At 35.0% G+C, this 27,938-nt stretch overlaps 1 protein-coding gene across 1 annotated transcript in view; it reads left to right on the top strand.

Moving 5' to 3' along the window:
* The window catches only part of IQCM (IQ motif containing M), a 436,874-nt gene that overhangs the window by 145,514 nt on the left and 263,422 nt on the right, over positions 1-27,938 (top strand). The window contains 2 exon segments of the mRNA XM_049709346.1: positions 12,712-12,910; positions 23,151-23,295. Coding sequence (XP_049565303.1) covers positions 12,712-12,910; positions 23,151-23,295 — 344 coding nt within the window.

The following is a 27,938-nucleotide window of genomic DNA, read 5'->3' as shown; positions in this document are numbered from 1 at the left end:
AAACTAAGAAAAAGAGATAAAACACAAATTACCAATATTAAAAATGAAAGAAGTGGAATCACTATACATTGTATAGACATTAAAAGGAGAAAAGATTATATGAATAAGTTCATGCCTACCACATTCAATAACTGAGATGAAATGGACAAATTCTTGAAAAAAGACATACCAAACTGACACAGAACAAATAGAAAATCTGAATAACCCATATCTATTAAAGAAATTGAATTTGTCATCAAAAACCTTTTCATAAAAAGACTTGCTTTAAGAAAAAAATACTATATATTTTTAAACTATTTGATGGTGTTAGCTTATCTTCTTGTGTAAGTCTTTTTCCTGTAAATATCCTTTACCTGGTTAGTTTGAGTGGGAAGTCATTTTTTTTCTCATAGGTATTACTAAAGTAAAATTTGGTCCAGCCCTTTCAATAATAAAAAGTTGTACACTCTGAAAGGTGAGTGTTTATTGTATTTATTTTCCTGGAGCCAACCAGCTACTCTGAATGCTAAGCATTTTCCTGTACCGTCTGCCATCTGTTGCAGCATAAAGAGCTGTGGCAATTTTGCAGGGACATCTAGCTAACTTTTGCAGGGCTGTCGTAAATGTTTTAGAGGATGATGGCTGAAGGGAAGTTTAGAGATCACTTGATTCAATTCTTTTAATTTCCAGGTGAGAAAGTAAAAGTTTAAAAAGATTAAGTGTCTTCTTCAAGGTCACAAAAGTAAAAAGAAAAAAAAAACCCAAAATTGTTACTAGAGTCCAACACTCAATTCACAGCGTTCTTACTCAGTCATGCTGCTTTTATGCCATTTGTATCTTAAATTTTAACAGCCTTTCTGATGATTACTTAAGAGAAGTAGACTGAAACTAATGAATTAGCAAGTACAAGAGTGGCTCTAGTGATTAAAACGTATTACTAGATAGAATTCTGGAGGAAGAGAGATAAAAGAAAGTGAAACAATGTGAAAACAGAGTGAAGTAGTGAATGATATAAAACTAAATATTTCACATGCAGACACATTTCATTGAAAATATTTAAGTGAAACACTATTAAGATTTTCTTCTTCATTTGAAATCCTATACCATTTATGTCATAGAAATTCTGTGAAACTTTAGAATCCAAATGTTGGGACCCTTTAAGCTTGTCTTAAAGAGTTTTTCTTGTTAGAGAGAAATCTCTCATATATTTTCAGCTAGAGGTTTCCGTAGAATCTGCATGAGACAGAGTATATTATAACCTTCCATCAGTCATCTGTCAATTTCAGTAAGGTACTGGCCAATTTCTAAAGTACTTTTGCATTTCAAGGGTGAAAATATGTCACACATATATCACCATTGCCAGGCTATAATAAATATAAGAGAGTTTGGTTTTTTCCCCCTCTTCTTAGTTATAGAAAAAAAAATGATGGAATTTATTTACCCATAGCCACAAGCTTTGAGAGAACTCTCTACAGCTGGCAAATAGAACTGGCTTATGCACCCACTCAGCAGTGTTTTTTAAGGAGGCAGTCACTTGGCTGTTAAAAGGTTGGGATAGGAAGTTAAGCAAACTAAAAATGCTGTTGCTGCACTTGATTTGGAATTACTGCAAATTTGGGCACCCACTCCTGTTCTTGAGAGGGAAGGGAACCTGTTACCTTATATGGATAAAGAGTGGTAGATAAGGCAGAGTTATAATTATTTTTGTCCTAATCTTCAGTGATCATGAACCTAAAATGCATATTTTCACATTTCTATTTTTTTTGTCCATCTTCTAGTGTTTTCAACTGTAAAGATCTCAAAATTTAGAAGGAGAGAAAAAGATATAACAGTAGTGCTTAGGTCCATTTGCTATACAAATATGTATACAGATGTATATAAGACTTTTCATTAGCAGCATTATTAAACAAAGAACTATAATGCTCAAATCCAGTACATTTAGGATAAATTTACCAGGTTCCAGATTCCACACGGTGGCTACTTGATTTTATTTTGGGGTTCTTAAATATATATTTGTGTTATTTTTATGAGAGATATGATCTTATTGTCTTGATTTTCAATTCTGCTAAAAATACTCATTTCATACACACCCTTGCCCAACATTTAGAGAATATAAATTTCATAAATGAACAATATAAAGCAAAATTATTTGATTTCAGAATGCAAGTTTCTATTTCCTCAATATTTCAATTTAAATGGTAAATTTTGAAATTTTAGAACTCCGTAAATGTCAGAAGATTGTTAGAAATCCTTAAGGTTAAGGTATGGTTGAGAAAGCCTAAAACCTTTTTTAAGGGAAAAGAAAGGTTATGATGAGCTTTTCAAAGCGAGCCAAGCAATTTCATTTCAAATAGAATTGCCAAAGGAACGTTTTTACGAGTTTTATTGTTTTTCAAAGTAAAATACTTTATGTAAGATTTCTAAACCAGAAAGAATTAAAGCCCAATAGATGTAATTCTTAATTTGTAATTTAAAAAAAGTAATATGTACACAAATTATAGTATATATGTTTATGTTTTTACCCTGATAAAGGTAAAAAGTGAATGATATTTTGCAATGAAGTGGGATCTTGTCTTTTCCTAGCATCACCTTTTTTTTAATCTTTTCATTAACTTCTTCATGCTTAACACATTTTCTCTTATTTTGTGTGGTATCATAAATATAAAAATATCAAAAGCAGTTTATATTATTAACTAAAAGGAAATAATACATTAGCACACAGAGTTAATTCTCAATATCTAAGTGAAAATTGTGAACCAGGATTGTAATCTATTGTACTATTACCATGACATTGTACTTTTATTTTCTGTGAGAAAGATTTCTTCATATATCTTCCTTGAGGTCCACTTGAATTTGTTTGGCACCTCTAACTATATTGCAAATAGTATCTCCTTCTTTGTTCAGATAAACTATTGTATTTCATGAATAAAACACTTATTCTCTTTTGATGTCCTTCAGCAGTGAGCTGTTAATTCTTTGCAGATTCATCTGACTTTAGTGATAAATTTTCCTTTCGATAAATTTTCCTTTCGTTGAATTTCTAAAGTACATAATTGTTTTTTAAAATGACTGACTGATTTCCAAGTACAGAATAGAAAAATTGATGGGTCTTTAACTCATAGAAGAAAAATATTCTATCGTTAATTCATAATGTTAAAGTTGTAAGAAGTTGTAAGAAGTTGTAAAAGGTGGTCATCAGCCCTTCACCATTTTACTTTTTAGTTTGTTTCAATTCTGGATGATAAAAACATTGTTTAAATATACCATCTATGAAGTGTACCATTTAGAACCCTTAAGTTCCTCTTTTTTTTTTCATTCTTTAGGATTCTAAGCATCCAGATAGTTCATGTAAATATGTAGATGAGGAATAATTATATATTTTCCCTTCCTATTTTGTAGCATGCTAAAACTAAAAGGGTAGTAGTAACCAGATATGACTCACTAATATGTTACTGAAAAGCAAAACTGTGCTAAGAATTCTAAATTTTCTCTTTTTTCATATAATAGAATATAGTACATTTACTGTCATATCTAAGTATGAAATTCACATTTCAGAGTCTGGAGATTTAGCTAGGTACTTTAATGTTTCCTTTATATCTCTAAAATTACTGCATTTATCCATCATCATTTTTTCTGAAATGGGTCAAGTCCTCTTATTTTATCTCAAAACAATTTTACAGTTTACCACCTAATAACTTTCCTTTGGTCTCTTCTAAAATTTGTTAATTGCTAATGTAATATTAGCTTGTTTATGGTATCTTCTGTGAACAGATTATTTTTTCTGGGTCAGTACCCAGCCTAAGCATTTTTTGAAAATAAATTTATAGTGGATATTTCTCCAATGATACTTCCTCTAGTTGTATTTTGTCTTTGGGGAATTATAGAATCTCAAGAGTTTAAGGAACCTTAAAGATTTTCTACTGAAACCCTCTATCCAAAGGGTGAATCTCCTCTATAACATGGTACCTACATCACCTCTACTTGAAAACTCCAGGGATTAGTAATTACTCTGTTCAAGTGGAATCCATTTCATTCTAATTAGTGCTCTGACTTTGACAGCTGTCTCTGTGAGGCTCAGCACCTATCCCCCTTGAGCTGGTATCCACTGGTCCTGATTCTGTCTTCTTGAAGCCACTCTAGTTACCAGTTCTCTCTTTAGATTCTCTCTTTCTATACACACACATACACACACACATATCTTTATTGTATTTATATATTTATTAGGATGCTAATTCAAATTAGCTTAAGCAAAATGGTAATTAAATCTGTTTGCTCATATAAGTAGAGGTTCCAAGAGTGTAGAGTATGTCAGACATCCGTTCTTTTTATCTCTTTAACATCTTAGGCTCAACTGATTCAACAGGTTCAAGTAATGTCTTCAGGATGTGCTCTCCTTTCATTCATTTTAAATCTCTGCTTGCCCCTATTTGGCCTTAAAACCTCTTACTATAGACTTTTTCTCCATGTGGTAAGCAAAATGGTTGGCTTCCAGCTGTTTGTAATTGACTTACTTCCTGCTCTTACCAGAAAGAAAGGTCTCTTATTAGACACACACACACAGAGAAATATTCTGGCTGACCTTCCAGCTTGGATGACATGGCCAGCCCTAGATAAATCCTAGTCATACAAATGGAGAAGGAGAAGTGCAATTCCACAAGGGAAAGGAGGTGAAAACAGAGGAAAGGAACAGATGCCCACCATACTCAAAAGTATCCCTCTTGAAGTGTGATGCTTAGGAAAGAACATAGTATTTCAGATGTAATTTTATGAATAGTGTAGAGTGGAACCAAACTGTAGATATTCTAGATCAGTTCATGCAGTCCATCATATGTCAGCTTTGGGGGTCAGTCTCTTAAGGGCAATACTCACATTGATTTCATTTCTGAAAAATAAATAAAACCCCAGACAAGCAAACCCTGAGCCTTTCTCAGATATTCTAACGTATCCCTATTCTGTTCTTTTGCTGTCCCTCCTTTCTTTTCTTTCTCTATCCCTTTTTTTCTTCCCTTCATCTATTACACATTGCCAGGTACACAAGGAAAAGTAGTTGCTCTTAGGGAATTCAGAGTATAGAGGGGTGATAGACCAAGAGAATTAAGTTATGTCGTAACTACAATGATGGAGGAAAGGTACCTAACCATCCTCATGAGTCTGAGAGGAATTATTTGTACAATCATGTATATTAACCAATTGCAGAACTTTATAAGCATAGCTATCACATTTCAACATTGGATTTAACTCCTTATCACTTTTGCCTGAGATAGTTAGCTCACATGTTACCTTTTCAGTAATCCCACACCAGCCATAACACACTATTTAAAAGTGCAATTTCCACCCCTGCTAGCACTCCCCAACTTCCTTACTCTGCTTTATTTTCTATCAAAGCATACATTGCCTTCTAAAATACTCAATAATTAACTTGTTTACTGTGATTACTGTCTGTCTCTCCCACTAGAATATAAGCTTAATGAGGACAGGGAATTTTCTATGTTTTATTTATCAGTGTATCCTCAATGCTAGAAGAGTATCTTACACTAAATGAATGAATGAATGAATGAGTAAATGAATATATATTTGTTCAATGCATGGATTAAATTTTTGGATCTTTTCTCTGCCTTCTAATGATTTTTTTCCCTTTCAGGAATTTATAACTCCTATCTCAGACTTTCTGCTCCTTCCTGGGTATCTTCACTGGGATATCCCATAACCGTCTCTCAAAATTGCAATAATTATGTTTTCCCTTCCCCATGTCTTCTCTCCTATATTCCCTATCTCAGCTAGTAATGACACTATCCACCCTACCACCCAAGACTGCCCAGTCAGCCTATATTTCTCTACCTTGTTTACAAAGATTTTATGAGAATCTTGAAATTTGCCCTCCTGAAATTGAGAAACATCATAAATAATTCCCTGGTATAGTAATATAGTGAAAACAAAACAAAACAGTAATAAAATTAAAACAAAGGAAATGAATTCAGGATGGCCTGGCATCCTTTTTGTACACATTCTGGCTCTTGGCACCACTACTACTTTCTTTAGTTCTTCACATACCATCTGATTGATAACTAATACGATCTGATATTAAACAAACACAAGGACACCTGCTTTCCTCAAAAAAGCAAGGAAGCACCCCCGCCCCCCAAACTCATTTCTAATAAAAACCTCCCTCTGGACAAACTTGCAGAAAACCAAACTGACTGTATCTTCTAGCTGTGTTTACATTGACAGTACCAAGAGGGCTTAACTACAAGGAAGTGGTATAAGCTGGCTGAACTTGAAATTGGGACAAAGGTCTCTCTACAACTATTTATCATCTCATTTTAATGCTAAACTTCCTGCCCAAGGACACCATGTTGGTTCCCTCTGCTTCTGACCCAAACTCCAAAGGACCATAAAAGGGCAGAAAAGAGGTGCAGACCCTGGTCCAGGAAATCACCACCCATTTCCATGAACCTAAATGACAAGACCTCTGCCCCATACCGCCCCTTTAGCCCCTTTTCCTATGAAAATCTCACCCTTGCCTACACTCAGGGAGAAGGGGCTTTTAGAGCAAGACCTCCTCCTCCTCCATTCCTTGGTCAATGAATAATTTTTCTGTCTGCTGCTATAAAAAGTAATTTTGCTTTATTGATGCGAACAATAACCGGGTAGGGAAAGAAGCAGACATTATTGGTAACAATTCCTGTGTGGAATCAGAAGGAAAACATCTGAGAAACAGCAAGCAGAATAATGAGAGGGAGAACACATAAGTTCTCATCTCTAAGTCACAGTAATCCTACCCAGAAAAGTAAAATAAGAATGAATGGAGAGAAGCAGATTTTCTCAAGCAGAGAAAATCAGATTTTCCATTACTTTTTCATGGAAGCATTCATACAGAGGGAGAGTAGGGAGGCAGAAGCATGGGGAGAGGGGGTTACAAAGTCCCATCCCTCTCCAGGTTGTTCCAAAGACTGTCCACATTTCCTGTTTTTCTAGTAGAATTTGACCTGCTTTCTGACCACCACTCTGAGCGTGTTTGCTTGAGGGTCTCCTCAATTCCTGGAAATGACAGTACCTAAAACAGTTATGTGGGTGGGAATAAAATATTGAGTATAATATCAGAAATTGTTTTTAGAATCACCTGAACTGTTGTGGGGATTTATTTCATTACCTAAAGCCCAGTTCTAGGGAAAAGGAATCTGTGGACAGGCACCCATCTTCATTGTCTGCTCTTTTGGAGCAGAGATGAGAGAGACGGATGGCAGGGGGTAGAGCCAGCTCTTCTCCATAACTGACCAAAGTTTGGGTTGAGAGCAAAGGGCTACCCCAAGAGGAATAAATGAATGTTTTGGGAGAAAGACTATACAACTCATTATGTTCCCTATTGCATAGATAAGCTCGTGAAAAATTGACACCTCTGGGTGCTGTGCCACAGAAATATCAGCTCCCATTACACCTTTGGCATAAACACCCTAGTCATTACAGACATCTTCAGTGGTAATGTTTTTCAGTGCCCTTCAAATAAAAACATGTAGGTACAATAAAAAGGTGGTTTAAATGTTTGTTTTAGAGAGAATTCCCTGGAAGTGCATCATGCTTACCTTGCCCATAATGTCAGAATCAATTAAATTTGAACAAAACCAGTGTTTCCTCTCTGCTTTTGTTTTTGTATTGTCTGAAATGATAATTTCAGTTTAATTCATAACAAATAGTGTTCCTCCAAAAAGCTGATATGTGCAGGAAAGAATAATTGCATTTTTTTGAACTGAATTTGAAATTTAAAAAGCTCTATCTTGTTTTGAGGAAGAACTGTTAGAAACTTGAAACCAAGCAGCAGCAGCAGCAAAAATAAAACCCATCTTTCCAGATATATGACATGATGGGCTGGGAGAATGTCTTCCTAGGAAAATCAGGTATGGGGGCAGGGAGAAGAAATTCTCCCAGCCCGTTGTATGATTTGCATTTCTGGATAGGTACTAGTTAGAGCACTTGAGGTTGTAAACTGTTGAAGCCAAGTACCCTTGGCTTCAGAATATCAACCTCACCCTTTAATATGATCTAGTGAAAGAGATTGCCATGGAACTGGGAGCTACCCAAAATAGGAGGGGTCTTGGGTTTTATGGCTCAGGGCAGGCTAGCATTTTGAGGAATGATCAGAACACAAAAAAAGTGTGGAAAGCACAGAAGAAAACACATCTCATTCACATATTTAAACTATTTAAAATTTTTGCCTTAACTAAACTGGTGTCTATCTTCCACTTCAGGAGGATTGCACCTATTTTTAAAAGTTTCAGGAATCCTGTTTTGATTTTTTTTAAGTGAATAGGTTTTGCTAGCGTGAAGTACTAAACCCTTGGGAAGATTTGAAAATGGAGTACTAAATAATATTGAGACAAGATTTTTCATGGAAATGTGTAACATCCCTGTTCTTAAAAATCTCTTTCACCCATGCTGAATTTAATACATTGTTTTTAAACTGAACAGATCTCATATAGGACATTAAAGTAGGCCACAAACTTGTTTCACTTGTTAGCCAAGTTACTTTCAGATCCAGCATTCAAAGCATGAGGGCATCACGTGTTTCTACTTCAAGGCTACAAGTACAGGAAACGAAAGCCCTTGACACAGCTTGGTAGCAGAGGATCCAAATCAGAGTAAATTGTGTAAATTATAACTAAATTACAAAGCATTTGGACAAAGCAGGCATGATAGTCTAATCAGGAAAGCGGTGATATTTACTTCTCGATAATGCAGGTTGGAAGAGGAATTGGGGGTAGGGAGGCATCACAAATCTCTTTTAATATATTTCCGAACTTGGCAACCTGAATTGATTTTGTCACATATTTGCAGCTTAAAAAGTATTTGGCTTTTACAACAGCCAAAATAAGTGTCCTTTAATCACTTTCAACCTATGAACAGATGGGCAAAGAGTGCTTTTATAAATGGAACATACAAAATACTTCAATATCAGCCAAAACTAATTAGTAGCAATATCTGAAACAAACTCTAAAACTGATGTAGTGTTTAATATATATTATCGTATAAGCATTAGCAGTTGAAAGGAAATTCCCTGTTCAAATGTTTGCCAAGCTCAGTGTCTAATGTTTAGATATGATTAACTTAATAATGAACTTATTGTATCTTTTCTCACATGCAATCTTGTTTAATGATTCCTTCTTTCACTGAAAACTATCTGATCTGATAACCTTGATCATAGCCTAGATTCATAGGTAGGTAACCTATGATTCTACCTCTTGATGGTTGGGGCTATAAAATCACATTGCAAAGATAGGGACATAAGGAAGCATTAATTGGCCGTCAGTGCAATCAGTTTACCACAGTGAGCTCCTAGTATATTTATATTAATAATATTTTAGTTGTTATATATTTAACTTAAGGAGGAGACTTTTCTTTGATTTTTTTTCATGGTTTGGACTTGGATAAATAGGACAACTTTCAATGTAATGACTATTTCAATATATTCAATAGTAGTGCTGAATTAAGTAAAACTATGAATCATTGTACTGAGTTCAAAGATCATGGGGATAATCAAGGAAAAGGCATGGCCATGAAGTGGCAATGGCACATAACAAGCTTTATCTGGGCATCATATGGACAGCTTTGCGTGAGAGGGGAAGTCTCTCACAGCAGGAGACCTTCTAGAAACCATGACATAGAGCCATCACCCAGAAGGGGAAGAGGGTAAGGGAACTCCTGTGGGAACAGGAGAGTCAGAGGGGGGCTTACATGTCTACGTGATATCACTCACAGCAAGATGGGGGTGTCTCTGGGTCAGAGAGCTCCAGTGGGCAGCAGTGGCTTGCGGTCTTTTATGGCCTCAAGGTTTGTCTTATCTATGGCTGGTAGATGTTGGTTATAGTTTCATGGGACATGCAAAACAGGCAGGCTCTAAATGGCTAAAAAATATGCTTGTTTGGGCCATATTTAAAACAATTAAAAGAATTTTGAGTTTGGAGCCAGCAGGCTTTTGAGCTAATCCTTGCCTAATGTAAGAAGTAAACAACATAGGGGCCAATATACAAGGGCCATTTTTGACTCATTTATGTAACAACTATGCCACACATACCTTGCCATTTCTAGCATTCCTCCTCTTATACAGTGAAGGAAAAAAATCTTTGGTATGGTCTTGCAGCCATCTGGGACACCCAAAAGATAGGTTAAAAAGACATCACAACAGTTTGTTTTTAAATTTGGGGCTTGAATTTGAATTGGAAAGAATTTTCACAGGAGGCGCAGTATCAGTAAAAGTTATAGGTGCCTTTAGAGTAAAAAAAAGTAACATATCTACAAGTAACATTAAATATTAGGAATACCAGATTTTGTAAGAAGTAGATCACAAGGAAGAAGAAAAAAAAGATTTATAAGCCTGATAGGAGAAATATTTTTGTGATACAGGAACTTTTGTTTCCTAGGAAATCTATAATGAAGGTACTGAACGATTTTTCCTTTGTCATATTAGGAGCAGACTGTTATTCAAAAATCAGTTTCTCAGTGTAACAGAAAGAAAATCAAATTCTAATTTTCCTTTCTTTCTGTATAACACCTATACAACATTCCATAGCTGAGTATTCATTCACAGGCATTTCTCTATTTTAATATTAAGCTTGCTTATCAAAAGTGACCTAACTTTTTCAAAATTTTGTATATTTCATAGCTTCTTTTCAAACCCATTATTTGTAAATATAATTCACCTTCCATCAAGCCTTCAATAAATTATTCTTCAACTTTAAATTTCCCTTTCTTTTATTTTTAACATTCTAATTGTTTAGAGATGTGCTGTTGATGAAAGTCCATATGGCTAGGGCCTAAGATAAAATTCTTTTCTTCTTCAATTGATAAAAAAACAGACAAAACCTATCCATCATTTTGTAAACATGTTTGTGTTTCCTTATAATCCTTTTAATTAATGTAGTTCTAATCACTCATATTAACTACAGCTTTTAACCAAAAATAGCTAATTTCAATTCTCCTTCTCCCTTCCCCCGACCCCCTCCCACACTACATATACTTTTCATTACATGACTAAGAACTCTGAGCCATTCAAGGCACTTTAGGAGACCAGAAGAGATGTGGTGACCACTGCTGGTACTTTAACACTATGCATTGCACATCACCTTACAGTCAGTCACACTGACTGTATCCCTTTAAGATTTTTTTACACCTTATTGTTAGAACATGAAACTTTGACTATAAAGTTGGCTCATCTAGGTATTTCTAGAAGACTTATTTCTTCTGAGAAAAAGTCATCAACTCAGGATCCTTTAGATTTCACAGTAGGTCTTGAAACTCTGGCCAAGCCAGAAGTGACCATTTCTATTTCATCCACATTCCCAGTTTATTTCATACATGGAGGCCTGTTCATAAAAATTGTTATATTAAAGGAGCAAAAATACTCTTAGAAGGCAGAGCTCCCTCTTTTCTAAGCTATTCAAAATCAATCTTAATTCAAACAAAAATAAGACTTTGCCTTATTTTCTTTGCCTTTTCTAGTAGCTTTGTCTACTTGAATATTTCTCTACAGCACATGTTGTATTTTTGACTCGTTAATCTACAGAAATTTTCTCAAGAGAGAGAATAAGAGAAAGAACCAACCAGAGATACAAAAGAGCTACAGTTACAAGAACATCATACAAGGCTAACTTCCTTTCTTTTGCAAAGACAAAAAGGACATTTTCATTTATATACACAAACACAAAGAAATAACAGCCTCGGTTCTGTATCTTTAACTATAGGTCAAAAGTAAATATGGAGGACAATTTTCTGTGCTTGAGCAAATGTCATTGATCAGTAGTGGCTACTTTTTGTGCCAGTACCATACTGTCTTGATTACTGTAGTATAGTCTGAAGTCCAGGAGCCTGATTCCTCCAGCTCCGTTTTTCTTTCTCAAGATTGCTTTGGCTATTTGGGGTCTTTTGTTAAAAAAATAAAAAATCCAGCAACAACAACAAAAAAGAAAAATATGTTTGTATGCTAAAAATTGCAAGGAAACTACACTTTGAACTTTGGAAGACTTTGAAAAAACTGACTACCTATAAAAAATGCAACAGATATATAAAGGAAAAAAAGCAGACACAAGATTGCCAAGGTTACAGACAGTCTGTTCATAGTAGAAAGTCTGTAGTTTTCTCACATGGTCATCATCACTGCAAGGACGGACCATCCATATCAGCGATGCAGGGCTTGTCCTGTTTTCCAGTATGATCCCTCACTTCTGCGATTCTGTAGTCCATGGCCCTAACAATACACTACCCTGCCTCTCAGTTGAGTGCATTTGGAAAATAAAATTACTTTTCAGATGATGTTTGGTAAGTAGATTATCAGTGCCAAATAATTTTGAAGCAATCTTTAGTTTAAAATAGCTTCTGGGACAGGAAAGTTATTTTTACTAATGTGCCCTGTCATAGGAAAATATTTTGTTCCTTAGATACTATATCTCTCTTTTGAATAGTTGTGGATAAGCTTTGACAGATTCACTTTCTTTTGGGTTTCCCTTCTTCAGAAGATTAATTTATACATGTTATATTAATTCTGGCATATTCAACCTTCTTTGGAGAGCCCTGTTGGAATGTTCAGCTGATATACCTATGAACTTTATGTGCTAATTACAATATATTTCCTATTTCAATATATTCCCTATTTCAAAATATTCATTATGAAAGTGAATTTAAGACTTTTTAGAAGTTTATTTTTCTTATTAACTCTAATAAGAAAGTTTTATATTTTATTTTTAGCCCAAAATCTATTCTAAGTAAAAGTGATAAACTTGACAATAAAGTTAAAAGAATTGGACCACAAATGGAAAACTTCCAAGTGTTCCGGCGAAGGAAAAAATTCGCAATTACCAAAAACATTGTTAGAATGGTCATCGTCATGCAGGCACTTGTCAGAGGGTGGCTCGAACGCAAAAGATTCCAAAGAATAATGATCAAGGTAAAGCATATATTGAATATTATAATGTGTTTAAAAAGTCTTTTATTCTTCCAGTTTTATTGAGATATAACTGATATACAGCACTGTACAAGTTTAACGTATACAGCCTAATGATTTGACTTACATCACAAAATGATTACCACAGTAAGTTTAATGACCACGCATCATCTCATATAGATACAAAATTAAGAAATAGAAAACAAATTTCCTTGTGATGAGAACTCTCAGGATTTACTCTTAACATCTCCCATATATAACATACAGCTGAGTTCATTATATTTGTCCTGCTATACATGACATCCCTTGTACTCATTTATCCTATAACTGGAAGTTTGTACCTGTTGACTGCCTTCCTCCAATTTCCCCTTCGCCTCCCCCTCTCCTCTGGTAACCACAAATCTGGTCTCTTTTTCTATGAGTTTGTTTGTTGTTTTTGAGGTGTAATTGACCTACAACACTATGTTAGTTCCTATTTCACAACATAGGAGTTGATACTTTTATACATTTCAAAATGATCACCACAACAAGTGTAGTTATCATTTGTCACCATACAAAGATATTATGTAATTACTGAGTAAATTCCCCATACTGTACATTTCATACCTGTGACTCATATATTTTACAATTGGAAATTTATACCTCTTAATCTCTTTTACCTGTTTCTCTCCTCCCTCCGACCCCCTCTCCTCTGGCAAAAACCTGTTTGTATCTATGACTCTGTTTCTGTTTTGTTGTTTATTCATTTGTTTTCCTTTTTATATTCCATATATACGTGAAATCATGCAGTATTTGTCTTCCTCTGTCTGACTTATTTCACTTAGCATAATGCCCTCTAGGTCCATACAGATATCCTCTAGGTTGTCACAAATGGCAAGATTTCATTCTTTTTTTTTTTTTTGGCTGAGTATAAGTATATAAATATACACATTTTTAGCCATGTATAAATGTATAGACTTATATATATATTTAAAATATATTTAAAATATAAATATATATTTATATATAAAATACATTTATGTATATACTTTATATATATATATATATATATATATATATATATACACACCACATTTTTTAAGCATTCTCCTGGATATTTATTTATTTATTTATTTATATGTTTATTGGAGTATAATTACTTTACAATGTTGTGTTAGTTTCTGCTGTATATCAAAGTGAATCAGCTATATGTATCCCCATATTCCCTCCCTCTTGAGCCTCCCTCCCACTCTCCCTATCCCACTCCTCTAGGTGGTCACAAAGCACCAAGCTGATCTCCCTGTGCTATGCAGCTGCTTCCCACTAGCTATCTGTTTTACATTTGGTAGTGTATATATGTCAGTCTCACTTTCTCACTTCATCCCAGCTTCCCCTTCTCCCCTCCCCTGTGTCCTCAAGTCCATTCTCTACGTCTGCGTCTTTATTCCTGTCCTGACCATAGGTTCTTCAGAACCAATTTTTTTTAGATTCCATATATATGTGTTAGCATACGGTATTTGTTTTTCTCTTTCTGACTTACTTCACTCTGTATGACAGTCTCTAGGTCCATCTACCTCACTACAAATAACTCAATTTCATTTCTTTTTATGGCTGAGTAATATTCCGTTGTATATATGTGCCACATCTTTTTTATCCATTCATCTGTCGATGGACACTTAGGTTGTTTCTCTGTCCTGGCTATTGTAAATAGTGCTGCAATGAACATTGTGATACATGTCTATTTTTGAATTATGGTTTTCTCAGGGTATATGCCCAGTAGTGGGATTGCTGGGTCATATGGTAGTTCTATTTTTAGTTTTTTAAGGAACCTCTATACTGTTCTCCATAGTGGCTCTATCAATTTACATTCCCACCAACAGTGCAAGAGTGTTCCATTTTCACCACACCCTCTCCAGCCTTTATTGTTTGTAGATTTTTGATGATGGCCATCTGACTGGTGTACCACATTTTCTTTATCCATTCATCCATCAATGGACATTTAGATTCAATTAAGCAGACTTTTGAGTAGTCACCTTGTCAATATACCTATGATTTTTCTAAATAAAGTTCTGTCTACATTCTTTGGTTTAAGAAAATTTTATTTATAATATACTCTTGTGACAGTTTCAGATTGTATCAAGCTGGAGACTGTGAACAAGTGCCTAGCTTATCCTTAACCCAACAGTTCTGGGATTACTTTTACTCTAAGGCTGGGACCACCTATTTGCATTGATTTTGTTTCTCCTATGCTATCTGCTTATTCTCTGTTTAAAGTAACTTTCCACTTCCCACACTCCTGAATACTCTTTCAGTGCATAAACCTTCACCTTAAAAAGGAACTACACACACATCCACACACCCACCTGAGCAACTTTTATAAACAGCAATCCTGACACTCAGAATAAAACATAAGGACCTATTTTGGCTGGGCAAATGCAGAAGAACCTGAGTGGATGGATTTTGGCAAAACTTTGAGAGAATCCAAAAATGTTTCACCTTGAGGACTAAAGTTGTGCTACTCATAAAGGAATTTGGAAAACCAACTAGAAATAGAAGAATAGATCAGGAGTGCCCACTTGAATTCCTGGATTATCTGGGAGGACCCCCCCCAAATGGCCTCTCATTGGGCACCCTGAATGAATTTCTCTGAGAATACAGGCTTGCTGTTAGAAGGTAGTCCATTTGCCTATCGACATGTGTATATTTGTACATGCATTAATATGTACATATAACATACATTTGTAGTTCTGATGATTCAATGTGATAATGCGTGTAAAACTCTGACAATAAGTAAGCATTCCATATAGTTAATCTTTCAGTAATTCTGTGAAATCTCTGCTTCACATTTTATATGTGAAGAAACTGATGCTCAGAGAAATTAAGTCATTTGACTAGAGTTGCCCTCCTGGTAAGTGACAGAGCTAGAATTCAAACCCTTGTCTGACCCCAAAGCCCATGCTCATTCTACATATTATATCATCGACTTAAACTACTTTATAGCTGATTGCTCCCTAATCTAATCTAAGGCCCTATCCCAGACCTATCTCTCCAGCTCTAGATTTAGGCATTTAATTCCCCATTTGCAAGGTCCATAGTTAAACCAAACTCCACGGAGCCTTCAATGAACTTATTTTCTTACTCCACAAAGTTCTTCCTTTCCTGTACTACCTATTTTGGTGAACTGTCCCACCACCCATTGTCCAAGCTATACACCTGGAGTTTTCTTAGTCTCCTTCAACTTTCTCACCCCCATATTCAGTTGGTCACCACTTCCTTAACATTTCCTGTGCTGCTCTTCCTCTCTGGGCTCTTACCATAGCTCCTATTCATCACTCCTCACATGGAGAACTGCAGTAGTCTCCTAATTGGCCTCCCTGCCTGTAGACCTACTCCCATCTAATCTGTCATCTGCAGTTGAGGAAATTCCACTCTGATGACCTTATTCCATTTCTTTATAGTCTTTTGAAAGCCCCATGTTTCTTATCAGATGAAATATGAATTCTCTAACATAGTACACATGGCCTCCCTGGTCTGGCCATTTCCCACAGTCCAGCCTCATCACAGGACACTTCTTCACTAATACCCTGTGCTCTAGCAAAGCCCAAATCCTTTAATTCCCTGATTGTTTCCTATTATCTTATGTTTTTATACTGTTCTCTCAGACTGGAATACTCTTCCTAATTTTCTGATAAACTCCAACTCATTCTTTAAGATCTTGCTTAAGTGTTCATACCTAGACACCTTTTTTGGTCCATCAAGCAGAGCTGAGCTCTCTATTTTTGGTCGTTATTGTGCCCAGTCCTCTACATTTTGACCTTTTGTTTACACCTCTGTCATGGGCACTACAATTTCTGTGACCTGTTTGGGAGTACATACTCTTTACTTTTATATTATATAGCACCACATACTGTTTTGATACATGCATTCTCTCTTATTTTAACTATATTCACTTATTATCTGCTGTTTTTCTTGTTTATTTTCTTGTTTGTATATGTTTATATTGTTTTCTGTCTTGTTTGCTACCATGTCCAAAGGCTTAGAATAGTGCTTGGCATATGGTAGCTATTCCACAAATGTCTTAGAATGGATGAATTAATTCAACAAAATATAGTTGTAGAAGTTTATCAGGGCACTCTAATTATTCATATATATATATATATATATATATATATATATATATATATATATATAAAAACATATATAAATAAATATATCATACATGATATTATGTATATGATAATATACTTATATTATAATTTAACTTAATTTTAGCATTTCCTGATGTTGGAGAGAACGGTAGCATCATCCATAACCTCTGGGACAAAATGGGTCTAGAAAACGTAGAGAGCAAGAGTGAGCCCAAGATGATAGTGAAAAGGAGAGCTCGGCAAGGAAAATGTTGAATTTCTATGTGGAGGTAGAATTGAGATAAAAAGAATGAGAAGCCTTTTTCAAGGGTCTGAGCAAATATAAACTAGATTGTTTACTTTGATTTGGTTGTAAAATTTGTTATGATCATTGATTTTCTTTTTTATTCCACCATTGGTGTGTATGTTGCATGGCTGCTCTGCTGATACAGTTAATGTTGTTCTGCTTACTGTTGAAATGGTCATGTGGCAGGCCTGTAATGCATGCATAGTCCGGTTCCAGGACTGAGCCTTGTGCAGTGTTGCTGTTGGGGGAATTCCTGATAGACTTTCTGGTGTAAAGGCTGCACAGCAAATCACTGGATAATTGTCAGCACTGTGGGAATCCCTCCACTGGGAAACTTACATAGTCATATTGTTCGGCTGGCACTTCAGAGCTTGTGGCTGTAGACAATATCTGCTAGAATGTTGCTCTAAAGTACCTCAGGAGACTGTATAGTTTCCACCATTTCCTGTGAAATGCTCTAGTTTGGGTTTATTTAGAAATAATGAAGCAGCATTGAATTATATCAGTCATAAGGAGACCACAGAAATTGCTGCCTTTAACCATCAGCATTATTTATTTCCACCATTAAAAATATCCTTTTCCTTTTAAAATTTCTATGTTGTTTGTTTGCATGTGTTTTGGTATAAGTTAATATGATCCAGAAAAAAATCCTAAAGACACAAAAACAGTATTTTCCTCAGTGTAATGCCTCTAAGATTTTAACTTAAAGATTTTTCCGTGAATATTTATAATTTAAATTTTAAAATTTTAGTCTTAAGTTGATATGTTCAGTTGCTGTTTGTCAAAAATACTGAAATTCTAAAACATTTGAATGGCTGGTGGTTGCAATAAAAAAGTGTTCAAAATTGGCTTTGAATAAATATTTGTTGAATAAATAAAATTGGAGAAATCCTAGAAATCTGAGTTTTAATATCCCATGCATAGGTCAGTGGTCTTTATTCTTTTGGGGGTTACAGAATCCTTTGAAAATTTGATAAAGTATGGATTTCCTCTCATTATCTAAAAAAAACCCAATAAGAAATAAAAAGAAAATTCTGAAGCCCATTCATGGACCTGTGGCACTGGTGACCTCGTATGGAATAGTTTTATTACATAAATGTGTTAACTCTCAGGTACTGGGAGAACTGTATTAATGTATTCCAGAACACTTTTTAAGAAATGTGATCATAGTTACTATTTACTAGATCTGATATCTTGCCTGATGTATAGAGCAAATAGTCCAGATAGAAATGGAGGTAACTAAGTCTTAGGTATTATTAGAGAACTTAGAAAGACCACTGAACCCAAAGGACTGTGTCTAGTGTGGGGGTAGTGTCAACAAATTGAGATCTGGAGGATGAAGGGTAGTTGTGTTTTGTCATGTAGATGGGGAGGTTGAGAGAGTTGTAGGCCCAGGGAATCTCAACGGCCTTAGACGATACAGACATTTAGGGGGCTGGCTGGGAGGAGGACAGTGGCAGTAGAGGAAGATGAAGGTAGGAGCAGATTAACAATGTTCTTAAAAACCATGCTAAGGAGTTTATACATAGTGTATGGGAATGGATGACTTTAAAGCAGGTCAGTGACATGAAGAGATTTTTTATTTTAGAAAAATTACTGACTCTGGACAATGAATTGGGGAAAGAAGGTGGCAAAATTAGAGAAAGAACAACTAGTATGCTTTTTCAGTAATCCAGTGCATGATGGTGGTGGCTTGGGGCAAAGTTGGAGAATTGCACAGTAGGTAGGACATTGGGTTTGATTAGATTTGGAGATAAGGGAGCTGGAAGAGTCAGGAATGGATCCTAGGTTTTTGTCTTGGGCAACCTGATGGATGATTGTGAAATATAGAACTTCGGAGGAGTGAGTGGGAGAGGTGGGAGGAAAGGAAAGGAGACAGAGTCGAGTTTTCAACACTGAGTTTGAAGTGCCTGTGGAACATCCTTGAGATGTCTGGGAAGCAGTTGGGTATATGAGTCTAAGCTCAGAAGGAAGACTGGGCCATAGGGAAACATTTGAGGTTCGTCAGTAGTTCTTAAACTTTTTCCACCTTAACACACCTGAAGAAGAATATAAAACCATCCCACCCATAAAAGTGGCTCAATTTGGCAATGATTGTCATTTTATCTCTGAGAAAGCTCTTTCCCAAGGTGACTGCATGGCTCTCTTATTTCATTCGTCTTTCTGTTCATTGTTACATTATCAAAAAGCCTGCCCCATACTACCCTATAAAAAAATAACACTTACTCTGGTCACTCCCTATTCCATTTAAAACACTATTGTTCTTCATACCACGGACTGCCACCTAATACATATATATTTGTTTATTGGATTATTTTTCCTTCCATCAGAATGTAACTCATTGTGAGACAGGAATTTTGTCTTTTCTGTTCACTAATCTACAAGGTCTAGAACTTCCCTGGCACATGTCTTTGAATAAATTATTTTCAACATGGTGGAGAATGGGATGAGAGGATGTGAAATCTGGGAAATCTTTTCTACACATTTTGATTCAGGTCCCTGAACAAGGATACCCTCTGTACTCTGCCCTCATCCATAGATTTGAGAATCATTATTAGTGATACTGTCTAGAGACATTGGAATTGATGTCATTGTCCAGAGAACATATGTAAAGTAAGGAGAGAGGCATGAAAAGGCAAGAGTGAGAAATACCAATGCTCAAGGGAGAAGGCAGAGATGAGGAGTCCACAAATGAATTCCATAGCTAGAGAGGTATGAAGAAAACCAGAATATGCTAGATCAAGGAAGTTCAGACACAGTATAATAAAGAGGGTTAGATCAGTGATTTCCAATGCTGCTAGGAATGAAGGCCTAGGCAAAAATAGGTAGAAGAACTAGTACTTCACAGTAGGAGAAACATAAATGGCTTGTAAACATGAAAGAAGCTACTCTTGCTAGTAATCAAAGAAATTAAGTTCCACTAAGTATCATATGGTAGTGGAATCCTCCCAACAAGCAGTCAATTCATTACTTTAAAAAAAGACATGACCATATCAAATAAAAAGCTGACTTATATTTGGAAAATATTTTTAAATCCTGATATACGATAAGCATGATACATTTACACTTTAAATCAACATGGATTGGAAAATTATAATCAGTAATTTGCATTGTCTTTTATTTCAATATTGCTGTTGTAAATATCAATTTGTACATTTTTCTGATTAATTCTGTCTTGAGAAACATTTAGAAATATGGTGAAAGATTCACATACTGAGATGACATAGCATCATAACTGAGGCATATTTCTGTACAGAAGGCTGGCAGAGAGGCATGCTATAATAAGAACCACACAGATGGACCATTGCCATTTTCTCTGACCCAAGTTCTTAACCATGAAAACCTCCTAGGTAGCCTTCTGAATGCCTCAGATCTGAGAAGGTTTCTTCACAAGACAGGTTGTGTCCACAAAAGAGGATTTATTAAATTCAGAGGAAAAACACTCATATTGGGTTTGGTGACTGACCAAATGCCCCTGCTCTCTTAGCAAATGTCATCATTCAACTAAGCAGCGCTTCAAGCAGGGACCTTTTGCCTCATGTTCTAAGAATACAATTAAAACAATGCTTGATTCTTAATTATTAGCAAAAGAAACCTACTGGCAGACTTAAGCAGAAAGGTATTGACTAGAATATTGGGCAGAGGTCTGAAGAATTAAGCTCAGGAACATGAAGGAATGATGAAGGCTAGCCTAGATAGCTCCTTGGACTCCAGTCAAATCCTGCACAGAGTCTGTTGCAAATGCTGAATCCTGTTCTGCTTCCACCAATGCTACCCTTAGAAAATGGATATTGCTGCCACGGTTACTCTACCACACAAATAGATTTCTCACTGTTTGTTTCACTTTTAAAAGCATTATTAGTTTCGAGTGAAAACCTGAGTCTGGTGTAGATAATGGAGGAAGCTTTGTCACATGTCTGCATCCCAGCAACAGAGGAGGCTTGGATCATGAGCAACTGATTTGTGGCTTCAAATTGTAGGAAGTGAGTTATGCCTTCTGCTAAGATTCACATTATGGAGAGTGCTCCAAAAGTGTGGCTTACTTCACTCTGTATGACAGACTCTAGGTCCATCCACCTCACTATGAAATGTAAAATAGATAGCTAGTGGGAAGCAGCCACATAGCACAGGGAGATCAGCTTGGTGCTTTGTGACCACCTAGAGGGGTGGGATAGGGAGGGTGGGAGGGAGGGAGACGCAAGAGGGAAGAGATATGGGGATATATGTATATGTATAACTGATTCACTTTGTTATACAGCAGAAACTAACACACTATTGTAAAGCAATTATACTCCGATAAAGATGTTTAAAAAAAAATTAAAAACCATAAATAAAGTGTGACCAATCCATTATTTAAAACAAAACAAAACAACAACAACAAAATGACAAGAGCCTATTGAACAAAAGGCAGATTAAAAATACACACTGGAAAATGTTATTAAATGTTGAAAGACATTAGCAAACATTCAGAATCTGCCTGATTCTGATGGAATTCAGATGGAAGGAGAAAAGGAAAGTAGTGAAATTATGCTAATTTATTTTTTTATTTAGGTAAATCAAATATTATTTCATTGATAGTTTTGATAAATTAAAAAATATAGGCTTAAACATAGTGTTTTAAAAAGGTGAAGAAAAATAAAATAATAAAAACAATCTTCCAAGAATCACGCAAAACAGAAAATAAATAAGAGCAAGAACAATCATAAGTGTAATAGTAACTATACTAGGAAAGAAACCAAAACAAAAATTTACAGAATGGGTGAAAAATGTGAAATTCAAGTAAATTAAGAGGAATACTTATATAATTAAAAGTGTGGGCTCTGAATTGTCCCTATTTTGAATTCAGAACCAATTCTGCAATTTACTAACTATAGGACCGTGGGAAAGTCATTTAAAGATGTTATGCTTTAGTGTTTTTACTTGTATAATGGTATGCAAAGCACATCAAAGGAAAGTGGACTCAGAAGAAATTTTATGAACTTCAGTACATTTGTAAAAAATTAATGAAAATAGGTTAAGTCTTTAATTCAAGAAGCCAAGAAGGAGAAAATAAACCTTAAAAAAAAGGAATTAATAAAGATAAGTAGAGAAATTAATGAGCTAGAAAATGTAAAAATATTTGAATTGGTAAATAAAATGGAACTGGCTGTTTACAAAACCAAAAAAAAAAAAAACCTGAAATAGATGAATTTTTATACTTTAATTTAAAAAAATGTATTATAGTAGAATGTATAAAATGAACATACAGAAAAATATAGTCACAGATTAAAGGTAAACTGACAGAACAACATTTGCACATATGCTGAAAAGGGTTACTTTCTTTAATATTGATGGTGTTTTTAGAAATCAACAAGTAAAATCTGAAAATATCCAGTGAAAAATAGGTACAATACATAAATATATAATTTTCAAGAGAAAGAAAATACAAGGATTTGAGCACCCAGAGTGGATAGCTTAGGTAAGAATCATCCATTACAGAGTAATGCCTTAATAAAACTTTTATTTTTTTTCCTGGCTAAGTGGGCTACATATTATAAAAATCTGTACACCAGCCTAGGAAGCTCCTATCACCCATCACCAAAACCTCTTTTTTATGGGAAGTATGAGTATGTAATAACAGAGCAACTCAAAATGATGTTCTCTGAACTTTAGGGAGATTAACCCACTCTATAATGCATGTATTTAACCAAACTTATTTAAAAACATAAATAAAATACATCATAATCTGAGAAACTGGGTGAGACAGATGAAATGAATAGGGCAAAATCAGATTAAATATAAATAGCAGAAATATATAAAGAGTTCAGCTGTCTATATTGCTCTTTTATAGGCTTTGTATCATGGACCAGATTTGAGAACAGTTATAAACATGTATTGCAGACTAATCCATCGTGTTAAATATCGACTTGGTCTTTGGAGGACGAGACAAATTATAAACCTTACAGAGCTAGAGGAATGGATGGACAGAAAAAAATGTATGTGATGCTATCATTTCTGATTTGATTTTAGATTTGGAATTATTTTAACCATTAATTATTTACATAAAATTTACATATAATTATCCATAGACAACACAAGTAGGCGATATTTTTATTGCTTCAAGCTATTTACTTTTTAAGTTGATGTATATGTGGATTAATTTATTAGGATCTCATTCTGGCTAAACAAAAAGGAAATTTAAAGGAAAGATAGCTAAAGAATGAGATTTCAGAAAGAACATTAACCAGAGCTGCTCCAGAGATCTAAGGAGCAAAAAATAAGAGGCAATCTCTGTTTGCCTCTGGGGGATAGAAAAGCTGCTATCACTTTATGACTTTTTATCCTTGAGCTTTAAATTCAAATTCTAGGTTGGTTTAGCTTGAGTTATGTGTCCAACACTTTGCCTTGATAGGGCAAAGAAATCTGCTTGGGAGTTGCATAGAAACTTAGAAACTATACTCATTGAGGGGAGGGAGTAGCTCCCCAAAGGAAAACTACATATTTATAACAGAAGAACAGTTAAAGGACACTGAGCAGACTAAACAACAGATATCCATTACATGTTGCTTATTAGTGTTGAAATTCTACGTGAAGAACAGGTTTTCCAATTTCTATCTTAACTTTCAGAATCCTGATTTTTATTATATTTAATGAATTTATTATTGCTTGATTAGGATGGATATTACAGTCTGTTTCTTGATTTAAAAAAATAAATGAGGACTTCTGGTTTCTGCTTCTGTACGTAAGGAGCTTGGAAGTCAACACTCTATCTTAACAACAAGTAAAAAAGCTGAACAGACTAAAAAATCAACAAGTCTTCTTGGATTCGTAAAAGAGGGGAGACACAGGGCAAACTGCTGCCCCTAAGACTGGAGAGACAGGCATACAAAGTCACAGCTTACCAGAGCAGAGACTCATGAGCAGAATCCGATGTGGGAACCAGTGCTGGGGTAAGAAAAATGAACTGTAATTGACAAATGGCAGGAGCACAATTCTGAGAGTTAAAAATTCCAGAGGATCCAGTCATAAAGGGGCCTCCACAATACTGCGATATTTACCTCCAGGAGCTCAATCAGATTCCCACAGTAAATATGAGAAAATGAACCATTTTGAAATATGCCAGAGCACTCCATTCTTCTTAACAAGGCCTGCCTTCAGAGGAAACTAATTAACCAGAGCCTAACCGGCTGGGTATTATCAGAGCCTAATTAAACCTGTGGAAGGGAAATACCCAACTCCAGTCCACTCTGACCATCCTGTCCCACCTAAGGAGGAAGAAAAAAACTGGGAAACATTCATAAAGTTCACAGTCCAGAGACATAGGCTCCATAAGAGACTGAGACCTAATCATTAGAACACTTCCTCTCCCCCAGCACCTTATCACCACGTTACTAAAGACCTTTTTACAGCAGTTTCTTTTACCCACTATGTCATGACTAGCTACATGTATACTACAAGGTATACAAAAACGCAAAAAACACAATTTGTAAAGACAAAGCAAACGTCAGAACCAGACGTGGCAGGGATGTTGGAATTATCAGACTGAGAATTTAAAACAACTATGATTAAATATGTTGATTATGCATAAAATAGCATGCAAGAACAGATGGGCAAGGTAGGCAGAGAGATGGAAATCCCAAGAAAGAACCCCAAAGAAATGATAAAAATAAAAAATATTGTAACAGAAATGAAGAATGCCTCTGATGGGCTTCTTGGAAAGGTGGCTGAGGAAAGATTCTCTGAGCTAGAAATTATATCAATAGAATCCTTGAACACTGAAAAGCAAAGAGAACAAAAACTGAAATAAAAAACAGAACAAAGTATCTAGGGACTGTGGGGCAACTACAAAAGGAGTAACATATGGGAATACCAGAGGGAGAAGAAAGAAACAGAAGAAATATTTATAACAATAATAACTGAGAATTTCCCCAAATTAATGTCAGACACCAAACCACAGATCCATGAAGTCCAGAGAACACCAAGCGGAATAAATTCCAAAAAAACTACACCTAGGCGTATCATCTTCAAACTATAGAAAATTAAAGATAACGACAAAAATTCTGAAAGAAGCCAGATGGGGAAGGCACCTGGCCTCTGGAGAAAAAAAAAAAAAAGAATTACATTTGACTTATCCAAAACCATGCAAGTAAGAAGAATGGCATGAAATAGTTAAAATGTTGAGAGAAATAAAACACCAACCCAGAATTCTGTACCCTTAAAAATTATACTTAAAAAATGAAGGACTTCCTCAGACAAACAAAAATTGAGGGAATTTGTTGCCAGTATATCTGCCTTGCAAAAAGTGTTAAAAGAAATTTCTTAGAGGGGAAATAATATAGGTCAGAAACTCAGACTACAAAAAGTAAAGAAGAGCACTGAAGAAGAAATAAGAAGGTAAAATAAAACATTTATTTTTCTTATTCCTAAGTGATCTTACAGATAACATGTTCAAAATAATACTAACAATATACTCAATTACAATATACATATATAGCTTAGGTATAATTATATATGCTGATATATGTACATGTATGTATAAGTGAAGTGAATGACAACAATTATACAAGAGATGGGAGGGAGGAATTAGAATTATTTTGTTATTGTAAGGTATTTGCACTACCCATGAAGTAGGATAGTGTTATTTGAAAGTGGATTTAGATTAGCTATAAATGTATATTGTGAACTCCAGGGCAACCATTAAAATAAAGTAAAAAAAAAAGGATAATAGGTATGCTTTGAAATGAGAGAAAATAGAAACATATAAAATCCTCAATTAAAATTACAAAAGGCAGAGAAAAGTAGAAGAGAAAAATAAGAACAAAGAACAAGGGCAACAAATAGAAAACCTATCAGATATAGTAGATCTGAATCCAACTGTGTCAGTAATCACTTTGAACATTAAATGATCTAAATCCACCAATTAAAAGGCAGACATTGTCAGAGTAGGTCAAAAAACACAACCCAATGGTATGCTGTCTACAAGAAACCCACTTTAAATATAAAGACATATATAGGTTAAAAGTAAATGGATGGAGAAAAATGTACCATGCTAACAATAATCAAGATAAAGCAGGAGCAGCTATATTAATTTCAGACAGAGCAGGTTGCAAATTAAGGAAAGTTATCAAAGGTGAAGAAGAGCATTACATAATGGTAAAGGGGTCAATTCTCCAAGAATACATTAACAATTGTAATTGTGTATCTGCCTAACAACATAGCATCAAATTACGTGAGGCAAAAACTGATAGAACTACAAGGAGAAATAGATGAATCCACTAACATAGTTGGGCAAAATCCAACACCCATTCATAATAAAACCTCTCAGTAAACAGGAAATAGAGAGGAACTTTCTCAACTTGATAAAGACTATCTACAAAAAAACTACAGCTAACATCATACCTAACGTGAGTAACTCAGAGTTTTCCTACTAAGATCAGGTACATGACAAGGACATCCTCTCTCACCACTCTCTCTCACCACTTCTTTTCAACTTCATGCTGGAAGTTCTTGCTGATGCAATAAAGCAATAAAAGGAAATAAAGGCATACAGATTGGGAAGAAAGAAAACTATCTTTGTTTGCAGATCATATGATCATTTGTGTAGCAAATCTGAAAGAATTGACAAAAACCCTCTGGAACTAGCAAGCCATTTATATCAAGGTTGCAGGATACAAGGTTAATATACAAAAGTTAATTGCTTCCTGGATACCAACAATGAACAAGTAGACTTTGAAATTAAAAACACACTACCATTTACATTAGTACCCTCCAAAAATGAAATACTTAGGTTTAAAGATAACAAAATATGTATAAGATCTTTATGAGGAAAACTACAAGACTCCAATGAACAAAATCAGAGAACTAAATAAATGGATAGATATTTCATGTTAATGGATAGGTAGTCTCAATATTGTAAAGATGTCAGTTCTTCCTAACTTGATCTATAGATTTAATGCAATCACATTCAAAATCTCAGCAAATTATTTTGTGGACACCACCAAAATGATTCTAAAGTTTATATGGAGAGGCAAAAGACCAGAATAGCTAACACAATATTGAAGAAGAACAAAATTGGAAGACTGATGCTATCTGACTTCAAGAGTTATGATAAGGCTACAAGTTCAAGTGTGATATTGGTGAAAGAATAGACAAATAGATCAGTGGAACAGAATAGAGAGCCCAGAAACAGACCCCTATAAATATAGTCAACTGGTCTTTGACAAAAGAACAAAGGCAATATAATAGGGCAAAGATAGTCTTTTCAACAAATGGTGCTGGACTAACTGGGCATCCATGTGTAAAAAAATAAATCTAAACACAGACTTTACACACTTCACAAAATTAACTCAAAATGGATCATAGACCTAAGTGTAAAATGCAAAACTGTGAAACTCCTAGGAGGTAACATAGGAGAAAACCTAGATGATCTTGGGTATGGTGACTTTTTAGATACACCACCAAAGACATGACTCATTAAAAAATTAATTGATAAACTAGACTACATTAAAATGAAGAACTTTTGCTCTGTGAAAGACAGTATCAAGAGAATGGGAAGATGAGCCACATACTGAAAGAAAATATTTGCAAAAGACATATCTAATAAAGGACTGTTATCCGAAATATATAAGGAACTCTTAAA

The sequence above is a fragment of the Orcinus orca genome, chromosome 4 (assembly GCF_937001465.1).
Source record: "Orcinus orca chromosome 4, mOrcOrc1.1, whole genome shotgun sequence".
NCBI classification, from domain to species: Eukaryota; Metazoa; Chordata; class Mammalia; order Artiodactyla; family Delphinidae; genus Orcinus; species Orcinus orca.
This window is presented reverse-complemented; position numbering and strand designations above follow the sequence as displayed.